The 11,870-nt window shown below is 51.7% G+C and overlaps 5 protein-coding genes across 5 annotated transcripts; 3 read left to right on the forward strand and 2 right to left on the reverse strand.

The window, feature by feature from the left end:
* Nucleotides 1–334: 334 nt before the first annotated feature.
* On the reverse strand, nt 335–1,468 carry N7473_009062 (putative RNA binding protein Rnp24; the record flags this gene model as incomplete). The annotated part of the gene is made up of 1 exon (XM_057155001.1): nt 335–1,468. One exon carries the CDS (start codon nt 1,466–1,468, stop codon nt 335–337), a length of 1,134 nt encoding a protein of 377 aa, XP_057006131.1.
* Nucleotides 1,469–1,679: 211 nt separating this feature from the next.
* On the forward strand, nt 1,680–3,011 carry N7473_009063 (uncharacterized protein). Its single transcript, XM_057155002.1, has 3 exons — nt 1,680–1,847; nt 1,901–2,017; nt 2,080–3,011. Exons 1-3 carry the CDS (start codon nt 1,753–1,755, stop codon nt 2,870–2,872), a joined length of 1,005 nt encoding a protein of 334 aa, XP_057006132.1. The 5' UTR covers nt 1,680–1,752; the 3' UTR covers nt 2,873–3,011.
* Nucleotides 3,012–3,258: 247 nt separating this feature from the next.
* On the forward strand, nt 3,259–4,718 carry N7473_009064 (exosome non-catalytic core subunit RRP4). The gene is made up of 2 exons (XM_057155003.1): nt 3,259–3,490; nt 3,620–4,718. Exons 1-2 carry the CDS (start codon nt 3,285–3,287, stop codon nt 4,569–4,571), a joined length of 1,158 nt encoding a protein of 385 aa, XP_057006133.1. The 5' UTR covers nt 3,259–3,284; the 3' UTR covers nt 4,572–4,718.
* A 589-nt stretch (nt 4,719–5,307) lies between these two features.
* Nucleotides 5,308–6,928, forward strand: N7473_009065 (IFRD domain-containing protein; the record flags this gene model as incomplete). The annotated part of the gene is made up of 2 exons (XM_057155004.1): nt 5,308–5,498; nt 5,674–6,928. 2 exons carry the CDS (start codon nt 5,308–5,310, stop codon nt 6,926–6,928), a joined length of 1,446 nt encoding a protein of 481 aa, XP_057006134.1.
* Nucleotides 6,929–8,759: 1,831 nt separating this feature from the next.
* On the reverse strand, nt 8,760–11,681 carry N7473_009066 (oxysterol-binding protein related protein OSH3; the record flags this gene model as incomplete). The annotated part of the gene is made up of 2 exons (XM_057155005.1): nt 8,760–11,564; nt 11,646–11,681. 2 exons carry the CDS (start codon nt 11,679–11,681, stop codon nt 8,760–8,762), a joined length of 2,841 nt encoding a protein of 946 aa, XP_057006135.1.
* Nucleotides 11,682–11,870: the final 189 nt, after the last annotated feature.

An 11,870-nucleotide genomic window follows, 5' to 3' on the forward strand; every position in this document is an offset into this window, starting at 1 on the left:
ATTGATAACGCTTAAGACGCATACAACAACGAATCATTCCAATTCGTACACAAAACACAAAACATAAATTCTTTTTTCACCGAGGGGTATCTGCGAGTCCGACCACTAACCCTGAGGGGCTTGTATGGATATCGATGCCACGTCAACATAACTGTACACCGCATAGCAGATCGTTGCTTAACAGAGTCTCTACAACAAAACCATCTCAAGACGCCTGCAGAAGAGCTGCAATAATGAACCAGCAAAAATACATAATGAGAACACTTTCCGAAAGCCCAACTTGCATTATGTGGCAAACCACTAACAAAAAACGCGGAACACGCTGGTCACACATTTAGTCAAAGGTGACCTTCTTACCCTGGGCTTCGACAATGGCACCACTGAGTCGTTGCACAGTCTCTTTGGAGTACCGTGACTCGTCAATGGATGGCCGCCTTTGCTTGCGAACTCGGGGCTGTTGCTCCGCCGGCTCAGCACCCTCCTCAGTAATTGCTGGTTGACCATTCTTCTTTCCTTCGCCATCCTTGCCAAAGCGCTTCTTGTATCGTGTTTGCGCATCCTCAGCAAACTCCATTCTCATCCGGCGGCCCAGGAGCTGGTTCACCCAGATTCGACGTTGGTACTTGGACTTCTTCTGGACCTTCTTCTTTGGCTTCTTGCTCTCTTCGTCTGAGTCAGAGCTGTCGTTGGACTCCTCTTCCTCTTCTTCATCCTCCTCCTTCTCCGTCACAAAGCCTCTCACCGCTGCTTCTGCGGAGGCAATTTCTTCGAACTCCACCCAAGCATACCCCTTGCATTTGCCTGTGTCCTGGAAGGTCGCCATATGCACATTGTCCACGGTTCCACACCTAGCGAAATGCTCCTCGAGAGATTCCTTCGTAACGTCGAAGCTCAGGTTGCCCACGAAAATGCGGCGGGAAGGAGGATGGCCGGGCTTGGCCGAGGCAGCACCGTTAGCCTGCTCTGCAGTCTTCTCGGGCCGACCTTCGAAGCTGTTCGCATTCTTGATCAGCACTCGGCGACCTGTAAGCAGTTGCTCGCTGAGAGCAATTGCCTCCTCCAGAGCCTTTTTGGTGGAAAAATCAACGTAGGCAAAGCCCTTGTTCTGAGGACGCCCAAACTTCTCGGGACCCTTGGGCATGTGCACTCGTGTAATCGTATCATTGTCAAAGGAGCAACCGTCGATGAAGAATTGGCGCAGGTCGTCCTTGGTAGTGTTGAAGGACAAATTGCCGATCCAGACTCCAAACTCAGAGCGCTTCTCCGGGTCTTTAGATTCGGCCTTCTCAGTCTTAGGCTTCTCAGTATCCTTCTCGGTATCTTTGGCCTCTCCGTCGGTCGTCTTTCCCTTCTTTGCCTTTCGTAGGGCTTTCTTCGATGGCGGCTCCGGCGCAGAAATATCGATCTCAAGTTCGGGGCCGTCTTGCAGCTTGCGCTTCTTATGGCTGGGATCGGCGACTTCGGTCATGGTGACGGTTGGGATGAAATTCGCACCAGTGGATATCTAAAAAAAAATTCTTCGAGGTTTGTGAACGGTTCGAAAAAAAAATTGCGGACTCAAGACTTGACAGAGATCTCCGGGTCGCCGCTAAGCAAATTTTTACGGCGGCCGGGAGATACTAATTGCGCAAGCCTGACATCCGTGCTTAGCGCGCCTTGTAACTTGCCCCGGCCTTTCTCTTCCCTTCAAACCCCAGCAATCTCATATCCTCCCGACGGTCTCCTTCTTGCCATCGAGGCTCCAATTCCGCCATGGCCGACGAAACAACCGACTCCAAGCCTCTCTCGGAGACTCTGCCCGACGCTCCAGAAGCTACCCCTGCTAAGCAGTCGGTGCACTCTTTCAAGTACGACATCTTGACAGCGTTGGGTGAAACGTCAGGCTAACTGTGTTCTCTAGAAAGAAATATGCCAAGTTGAAAATGAAGTTCACCAAGCAAGAACTAGAAAGTGAGGCTCTGATCCGAGAAGAGCTCCGCATCGAAGACCTCTCCAAGCGCATCCAAGAACAGAACGAGTAAGCTACGCCTCGTTTCGATCTATTGCAACGAATTGAGTCGCGTGCTAATCCAGCTGCAGCCAATTGCTTGAAATCCTCCTCGAGTTCAATGAAAGTCTCCATGTGCCCCCGTCTCTACGCTACGACTTAAGCATGCCCGATGACGCCCCTTTCCTTCCACCCGCTGAACAAGAGATCGCGCCCCTGATCAATGACGCGAAACTCGCCAGAACAGCACTGAAGGAAGCCAAATCTGAATTAGCCAACGGCACCTTTTCGACAAGTGCTTATCGACAGGTGGAAGAGAGCGTCAAGCGGAACAAGGAGTTTGCTCCGGCGATGCAGTACCAAAAACTGATCCAAATTCCTCACACTGCCGCCAGCACTCCAGATCAAGAACAAGGATCCAATGGTGTCAAACGCACACTCGGATATCTCACACCCGAGCGTGAAACCGAGTACTACCTAGCACTAGACGCCAAGCTGGGAGACGAGACAGCCATAGCGCAACTCGCGCGTATTCCCGATCCGCCCACATTTGCCGAGCGAGAGCGAGAGGCTGTACTGCGAAACCCCGCGTCGGTGTACAACTGGCTGCGACGCAATCAACCACAGGCCCTGCAGGAGCATGAGGTCGCGTCGGAGAAGTCTACGTCACGCCCGTCTAACGCGCGCTCCTCGAAGCGGGCGCCTGCCCAGCGCAAGGAAGAGGAAAACCTCGACGAGGATGGGATGGAAATGGAGCCTACACCGAAGAACAAGCGCAAGCGTGATGAGGATGCCGGGTACAGACCCAAGGGGGGCAACAACCGTTCGAAGAAAAAGAAGGATGAGCCTGCTGCTGCTAACAACCGCAGTGCCAAGAAGGCTTGAGAGGAAGCATCGGCTTCATAGCAATCTCTCTCTGGCTCTTTTCAATCTTCTTTTGATGTATTAATATGGCATTTGCATTGGGTTTTTCTGCTGGCCTTGGAATATGATATGAATTTAAAAAGATATGAGTGTTTCAGTCCATTCAGTCCAGATGACAGGCCCATTTCCAATCTAATATTCAACATAGCTTCGAGGTATTTTCTTCTTCATCCAGTACATTACTTGGTCTATTAAAGGGGAATAGTTAATCAATGTACAAACTTATTCAAAGTTGCAATTCCAAGTTTAGTATATACTTGGGGCTCATAGTGGAGACGGTCACGTGAATACAAGAAAGTCTCGGACCTTATCCAACACCTTCAAATCCTCTCAACAACACATTTTCCTTCCAATCCACACATAACCCTACACGATGGGTATCATAATTCTACCTCCGGTAGTGGAGGATATCGTTCCACACCATGACGAATCTGACGATTCCATGTCCGTCGACTCAGACGAAGACGTTGAAATGAGCGGCGTGCGGGCACCAAAGCGGGCCCGCATAGGAAATCAGATCGTGTCGACCGGCGTCGTCACACCAGGAGAAGTGGTCACAGATGATCCGCAATGGATGAGGTTAGTGGTTCCCAGGTCCTGTGCGGAGGTTCCTCACAGCTTTTCAAGCTTGTCTCAGTCCTTCTGAGCTAGATTCTTGAACCCGTCGATCTAGTAATAAATTCTACAACAGAACTAACCTACTCGCAGAGGTCATGGCACATACATGACCCCCCTCTCGACCTCAATTATCGCCACTGTCGCCGGTACAGTCCACAAAACCAATAAGCTCCTTTCCGTCCACCCCCTCCGCGCCCGCTACACACCCGAAATCGGTGATCTGGTCATTGGCCGCATCGTCGAAGTCCAGTCCAAGCGGTGGAAGGTCGATGTCGCCGCTCCACTACTCGCCCAGCTCCCCCTCTCCGCCATCAACTTGCCCGGTGGTATCCTTCGTCGACGAACGAGCTCCGACGAACTACAGATCCGTACCTTCTTCAGCGAGGGCGACCTGGTCGTTGCTGAAGTGCAGAGCGTACACCAAGACGGCTCGGCGTCGCTTCACACTCGGTCGTTGAAGTACGGTAAGCTGCGCAATGGCGTCTTCCTCGCTGTGACGGGAACTGGTGGTAGCGGGGCGTCTAGCTCTACCACGAAGGGTGGCGTTGGTGATGGGTCCTTGCGGCCTGGCGCTGGTAGTGGAATGGGTGGTGTTGTGCGATCACGGCGACAGGTGTGGACGGTTAACACGCATAATGGTGGCGGCGAGGTGGATGTTATTCTTGGAGTCAATGGGTACATCTGGATCTCGAAGCATGCCGATGGTGCGGCTGCGGCCTCGTCAACTACGGAGAATGTTTCTATTACTCGCATGGAAGAGATGGTGTCCACGTCGATCTACTCCAGCCAAAACGATGTGATCCCACCGCAGACCCGCCGGGAAATTGCCCGGCTAGCACAGTGTATCCAGGTTCTTGTACAAGGAGGTGTGCGGGTGGATGAGGAGACGGTGATGGGTGCGTACGAGGCTAGTTTGCAGGTGGATCTGGAGGTGGGCGATGATGAGGATGAGGATGAGGAGACGAAGCATGAAGGACGGGAATACTTGGAGGGTGCTAAATCACGGCGCATCTTGGAGTTGGTCTTTCAACATGTCAAGTAGGACGTGGTTGATGATTCGATTGATTCCATGATGTCCTCGTCGATTGTATGATTACGGCGGAGTTGGTGATACCCCCTCAAAAAGAAGTTCGACTGAATACGAGTAGTCTATGAAGATGTAAAAGATCCGAATCAGATAATGCTTGCCATATTTCATGCGATTCATACAGTATTGTTCTTCACTATGATAGGGTAACTAATTTCCTTGGAACCTGGTCATTTATAGTTTCGGCTTGTGGTTTTCCCCGCATTGACCGTCATTTACACTCGACAACTGGTGAACCGAGTTTTAACCTGGTTAAATTGTATCGAGTATAGTAAAGTATTGTAAACCCTTGTAAATCTTCGTAAACCTGGGAAACTCTCCAGTCAATTAATCATCTCGTCCATTATTGGCAGTCGCCTGTCTGCAGGAGGTTTCGCCTTGGGCATGTCCCTTTGGCTTTCCTGTCGTTTTTTTCTCTTCCCTTTCTTCCTCCCTTCACCTTCCCTCATCTCTCGAGATCACCCCATGTTTCTCCTGCAAGACGATGTACTATCTTACCCTTTCCATCGCCAGATTCCGCTTCGCCATAGCTCCATTCCAATAGGGTAATTTCGCCACCTGATTATATCCTCTTTTTACCTTTACTCTTTTACTACTCTCGAGCTTGAGGCTCACGTTCTTGTCCATCTTTTACTCTCACGCACTTCTTAACCCTCACCCGTAACGACCTCTTACCTCTCTCTCTTTCATCATGCCCGACCTTCGTCGCCAAATCTTCGAGAGCGGCAAGACCGTCTCGCGGAAGGCTGCTTCTCGTGAGGCCTCCCGCACCAATTCCCGCGCAAGCTCCAAGCAGACCTCCCGCCAGTCCTCACGTAATGCGAGTCGTCAAGCGTCCGATGAAGAGGACTCGGGATTCCTCTCCGATGATACTGCTCTGAGGTAAGTCCTATCGATACTCTTTGTTCATCTCCAATGAGCCCTCATTTGTGTCTCACTTTTTCTTTTTCTTTGTGCATTTCAAGTCCATCCCTCATGGTCCCACCCGTGGCGGGATGATGTCACCAAATATTTTTTCTTGCTTATCGGAGTAGCACTAACCCCTCCTAATCTATAGCATCGGCTCTCTCGACGACGAGAATCCCGAGACTGAAAATGTCGACTGGCCGCAGGAGCTGGCCGATCGCATGGCCGAGATCCTCGATCGCAAGCGTAGCAGCGTGCAGGGCCGCGAGGAGGCACTGTCGGCATTCTGCCGCCTAACCAAGTACCACTATGCAGAGGAGGAGACTCGCCCGTATATCACCGATCTGCTGAGTGCTTTCGCGAAGAGTATTCGCAGCGAGTCCAGTACCCGCGAGACGACCCTGGCTCTTCGTGCCATTGAGCTGCTTGTGATTACCTCGTGTGACGATAAGGTCTATGAGAATACCGAGTCACTGCTCACCCGCTGCATCCGTGACTCGACCTCCAATGCGGTCAAGGCGGCAGCAATCTATTGTCTCGGCGCTTGTACGAATTTCGGCGGTGCGGGCGAGGAAGGGATCCTCGAGCAGATGACATTCCTCCTGGATATCATTGCTTCGGACGGGCAGTCCATTGAAGCTGCTGATGACCCCACCAGTGTCACCGCCGCCCTGCATGTATGGGGCTTCCTCCTGTCTGAGGTAGACGACTTTGAAAGTGAGAGCGAAGAGGCAGTGCAAATCTTCATGGACCAGCTCGACAGTGGCGACTCTGGTGTTCAGATCGCTGCGGGTGAGAACATCGCCCTTCTCTACGAGAAGAGCTACACCCCTCAAGAGGATGACGATGACGAGGATAGCGAGGAAGAAGACGAGACCGACGAGCATGCCATTAACGATCTCGCCGGCGGACCCAAGTTAATCAAACGCTACAACGCATACCACAATACCCCCGAGTTGGAGCGTCAGCTCTCCAACCTAGCAACCATCCACTCAAAGCGCATCAGCAAGCGCGAGAAGAAGTCCCTGCACGGCAACTTCGCCTCAATCCTAACCACGGTCGAGAACCCCCGTCGCGGTCCGCGATACAACATGGCCATCGACCAAGACACCAATCGACACTACGGCAGTACCCTGACAGTCAAGATCGGCCGCCACGGTATCATGAGTATTGACCGGTGGTGGAAGTGGGTGCGACTGCAGTCGCTGCGAAGGATCTTGCAGGGTGGTTTCGCCGAGCATTATTATCAGGGCAATAGGGCTGTTCTGGATAATTTGCCGGTGATGATGCGTATGGCTGAGGCTAGCGGGTCTGGTGATCGTCAGTCGGCGAGGAAGGCGGCAAGGGTGCGCAATTCGAAGCGTTGGGCTGCGCATTCTGATGGAGATGAGGAGATGGAGGAGTAGTGAGTGTTGGATTATTGGGTTTAGATGTTTTGTTTTGTGGGGGGTGGAGAGTTTTGTTCTTTGGGTTTTTTTGGATTATTGGTTTATGAATTCGCGTGTTTATCTCTACTCTGCACTAGGAAATCATACAGTGTTACATACAGTGACCTCGATATAAGAGACTTTTGGCTCGATCCTGTTTTTATGTATGTCTGCTTTGTTGTGATTGGTGCTTAAGTCGGGATATTTGTTGTGGAGAAGGCAGTATATGATGCGATGCAATGACATGAATAAATGAGTGCCTTCCTATCTGGGCGAGTCTAGGTTGTGCTTTAAATAGAAGGATCAAGGCTTACTTTCCGATCGGCGCTATATGTAAAGTAAGTCGAAATTGAATGCGAAATCATCGCGTTGTTTGCCTCCTCGTAGTTGAAATAGTGTCATTCTCTTGTGACGAGGAAATATATTTTGACAGACAGCTCTCACATCCACCTCTAATCTTAACACTATGATAAGATCAGAGTCAAAATATTTCACAATCATCTGAAAAAACAAGTCATGGTCGAAAATAGAATTCACTCGAGAACATTACAGTAGTACAGTGATTTAACCTCCCATCGACGCATCATCTATCCACCCATCTAACCGCACGGCACGGGACAGGCTCAAGGTTATGGGCGCAATAGAAATCTCCAGTACGAGGGAGTATAAACCAAAGCGCTCTTCCGAAAACCAATCAGCAGCTCTATTAGTGTAGTGGTCTAGCACGTGAGATTTTGATTACATCCTATCTTCTCGGATAGCGATTGCATCTCAATCTTCTCAAGTCCCAGGTTCGAACCCTGGATGGAGCTGATTTCTATTCTTTTTCGTTTTCTTTTTGGTGAACACACATTAACCCCACAATACTCCTAGGACCACACTACTCTGATCTGGTCTATCAGTCTTGCTTGAATTACTTTTTATTTTACTCTCTATTCGCACCCGCCATCCTCATTCTTCAGTGGGTACATAGTTTCTCTGGTACGACCTCGTCCGAGATGAAGCTATACAAGCGATGACAACGTCCAAGTCGCTCCTTTCGTGTAGTTGGTTATCACGTGGGATTTTGATTAATTGTCCTTTTCTAAGTCTTCCCAAAACGCAAGTTCGAATCTTGCAAGGAGCTTGGTTTGTTTTTGGTTCATCCATTTCAACGCATGGCATGGAAGGAAGGAAGAGATGGGTGTTGGGAAATGAAATAATAATAAAAACTGTAATTTAAATAGGCAGATGGTAATAATATGTATAGTCCGTGTGTATTACCAAGTTTAATAAGAAGGTTGATTGATTATGATTGTCTCTGTTGATGAAGGATAAATGAGAGACAAGTGAAATCCACATAGTCTGGAGGTATAGAAGAAGTTTGCCTGCCGTTCTCTATGGTCTTTCCTCCGAGTATAAATTCTAGATTGTATGCATGACTAGATCACAAGCAGGACGTTAGAGAACCCTTCATTCGTTAGTCTAAAATCCAGGCTACTATGGCAAACTTTCAATTGAATATCATACCAGGAGTGATTGATCAAGTGGAGAGATATATTCTATAGAACCATCACTATACTCTAGAATGAACCCAGGAGAGAACTCTCCTTGCATCCCCCCCCCCAAAATTGGAATGCAAAAAGAGACATCCAAGATCCAAGATCCAGGTTCCTGTACACTTCCAAGCTGTACAAGCCATCCCCTCTTCCTCCTTCTCATCGAGAATAACCAAAATGTCCAAAAATCCAGCAGAGGGATAAAATAACCCAAAAACACACCCACCCCACCATCTCAACACTATCATCCATCATCATCATCATCATCATCATCAATTCTCAAAAACTGGCACAACGCCCGACCAACTCCCCCTAGCCCTCTCATCCCAATACCCATCCTTCCCCCCCTTCAACCGCCACACAACCTCCCCATCCGAATCCTCACTCACCCGTGTAAACCACCTCGGCGTCCAATTCTCCCCCGCAGCTTCCATATCGCGTCTGCGCGCACGCTGACCCTCCTCAAGCTGGACCTTGACTTCCTCCGCGCGATCCAAGTCGCCTTCTTCCAAGGCACGCTGGTCAGGACGGAGTCTCGAGTCTGTCTCGGGCAAACGGCCCTCTTCGATGGAAGTAATCTCGTTTAGGGCCGCGGCGAAGGCTGTTAGGCCGTAGTGCTTTGGTGCGCTCGGGACTAAAGGTCCAGCAGTCCAGATGGGTTTACCGGAGGGACTGCCGTCGCGGGTGAGTGTTAACGAGGCTGGCCATGTTCCCGTTAGACCGAGGGCGATGGGTTGATTGTACGAATCGACGGCGCGGGTGGTGACTTCTTCGCTGCGACCGGAGAACATGCCGCCGGCCTTGAAGGTGGAGATGGAGCGATGACCGGTGGATTCGTTGGCGACTGCTAGTTCGCCGACGGGTTCGACGTATTTCTCGCCCGCGATGATGTTGCGCAGGAAGGAGGTTGCGGGTGTCCAGCTGAAGCGCTCGCCGGTGGAGTGGAGGGTGATCCGGACGCGGCCTTCGGTCGTGATCTCGGCGGATTTGCCCCAGAATTTCTGGCTGGGCATCGGGGATTGTGCGAGACTCCATTCGCGGCTGTCGGCTTGGTAGGCTAGTTGGACGGGGCGGTGGGAGACCTTTTCTGCGATGAAGCGGAAGCCTTGGTCTTCGCGGATGAGCTCGTAGGTTTCGCCGAGCATGGGGTTGAAGGGTTTGCGGATGGAACGTTCGCGGACGCGGTTGCTGGAGAGCGAGGACAGGGCGAAGGCGGTTACGTACATGAGACGTTCGACGGGGTCGGAGGCTTGGGCTGCTTGGTCGAGGAGCGAGGAGTATTCCAGGATCTCTGCTGCGCGCTGGAGCAAAGATAGAGGTTCGTTTGCAGATACGGGCATGGATATCGTGGACAAGTCCTTGCCGACATTCTTGCGTAAGAATCCAATCAAACTGGGAGGGAGGACTGTTGGTGCTGCAATGTTCTGACGACGACGAATCTTGTCAAGAGGCAATGGAGTGAGAGACTTTGGACGAGCTGGGAACAAGGGAGAGGCGCTGCTGGTGTCGTGCGGAGTCGTAGCCTCGGTCTCATCTTCACTGTCTGAAGGTGCATCATCTTCTACATTCTCAGCAGCGTCCTCTGCATCTTCGCCGTCGCTATCTTGGATAGTCAAAAGTGGAGACGTAGCACCTCCATCCGTCGCATCAAAGAATTCCTGCGAGATATCCGATTCCATACTCTTTCGAGGAATAATGGCAGACCTTGGCGGGTGTCGGCGCTGCTTACTCTCAGCAATCAGTGCCGAGAACTCCGACACCGCATGATCAAGATCACGTAGCACAGCCATCAGATTTTCATGAATCTCATCCATGCCATCAGCATGACTAGCAATGCTTGCAGGTCTACCGGTTCCGTCTGGCTTAGGCACAACCAGCTGGGACGAGCTGGAATTGGTTTGCTCTGGACCGGGCGGCCGTTTCGAATTATTCCCACTGGTCTTGCGCTTCCAGAATGACCGCTTAGGATCCGAACTGGACGCATCCTGCGCCGCAGCAGGGCCGGGACTCGGGGAACGGCCACGGCTCCGTGGCTCTATGGGCGACGGAGCAGGAGACACAATATACTTGGGATCGGTATCCCGAGCTAGACGGCGCACCGCATCTCGCGAGCCGGAAACCTGGCTGACCAACTTCTCGACCTGAGCCCACTTAGCTTCTTCCGCCGGTGAGGGATGTCCCGGCGTAGTCAAACGAAGCTGCGGCGCTCCCCCAATAACGGAGAGTTCATTCGGGTTGGAATCCTTAGACGAAGCCTTTTCCAACGCGCGCTTCCAGGACGAAAAGTCTTGATCATTACTCGCACGGAGATGCCAAATCTCGGTGCCCGAATCAATAGAAATCTCACGCGATTTCTCATTGGTAGCTACCGCTGCCAGCGACAACGGAATAGCACCGCGCAGAGCAGACGAGTTCGGATCATGGTAATAAGACAGCGTAGACGATGTAAAATCTAACGAGAAGAACCGACGCGCCCAGCCCTGGTGTCTCTTCCGCCGACGCTTCTGCAACAATCCCGTATGCACCGACGAGTCCGACACTTGCGCGCTCAGCGTGGACTTGCTATTTCCACGTCGGCGCGTTCGAGGCTGGGGTAGGGAATCCGACGAGCCACCGGCATGAGAGCGAGCGATAGACGGCGGCGCAGAACCATGCGGTTGTAGGCCCGTCGGGTAGGTCAACAGCACGAGAGTGACGGTCTTGGAGATCTGTTTGGAAAAGGTATTGTCGAAGACGAGCGCGTAATTGCCCGCCTCGCTAGCCGGCACATCGTACGTGCCCTGAGAAATCCGATCCGCCTCACACTTGCCAATCCACTTGATCGACTTGAGACCAATGGCGGTCAGCTTCTCGATGACGGTGGACTGTTGGTTCCGGGAGGCGCCCGCGTTGGCGGCGGTTGCGGGCAGGTTCTCGGTCGAGTCGGTGCTGTGGGAATCGGAGGCGGGCAGATAGGAGCTCAGACTGGACTGGCCAGGGTGCTTGAAGATTCCAAAGTTTACCGACTTCTTGTGCGGTTGAATACTCCAGGAGATGGTGTGGTTGGCGCTGACGTTGATCCATCGTACGAAGTACGACTGTTTTGGAGGAGAGGACTGGATTAGCTTGCGCGGACTGGGAATAGGATTCGAGGAGGGCGCATTGCGATTGCTTCTTACCTTGCTATGGATCTCCAGCTCCTCCATTGCCGCCATGATTGCACAGGTAGAAGAAAGGTGTTTTCTTTGGCAAGACGATCTCCAGGACAAGGAACAGCCGTCGCGGCCCGGTGGAGTTGCGGCTGAGGGGGAACAAGGTGGGCGGACAAAACAGGGCTGGACACGACAGGACAGGACACCGCGCTCCGCAATGCCAAACAAGAATGACTATGCTAGCAACTAAAT

This window comes from Penicillium subrubescens (assembly GCF_028828155.1).
Source record: "Penicillium subrubescens strain IBT 31985 chromosome Unknown utg000006l_segment0_segment0, whole genome shotgun sequence".
Classification (NCBI taxonomy): Eukaryota; Fungi; Ascomycota; class Eurotiomycetes; order Eurotiales; family Aspergillaceae; genus Penicillium; species Penicillium subrubescens.

Excerpts from the sequence above, each read along its gene's own strand:
- N7473_009063 (XM_057155002.1), top strand. The coding sequence starts at position 1,753 with ATGGCCGACGAAACAACCGACTCCAAGCCTCTCTCGGAGACTCTGCCC. Across the intron at positions 1,848-1,900 it reads CAGTCGGTGCACTCTTTCAA|AAAGAAATATGCCAAGTTGA; the intron begins GTACGACATCTT and ends TGTGTTCTCTAG. Across the intron at positions 2,018-2,079 it reads CGCATCCAAGAACAGAACGA|CCAATTGCTTGAAATCCTCC; the intron begins GTAAGCTACGCC and ends ATCCAGCTGCAG.
- N7473_009064 (XM_057155003.1), top strand. The coding sequence starts at position 3,285 with ATGGGTATCATAATTCTACCTCCGGTAGTGGAGGATATCGTTCCACAC. Across the intron at positions 3,491-3,619 it reads GATGATCCGCAATGGATGAG|AGGTCATGGCACATACATGA; the intron begins GTTAGTGGTTCC and ends ACCTACTCGCAG.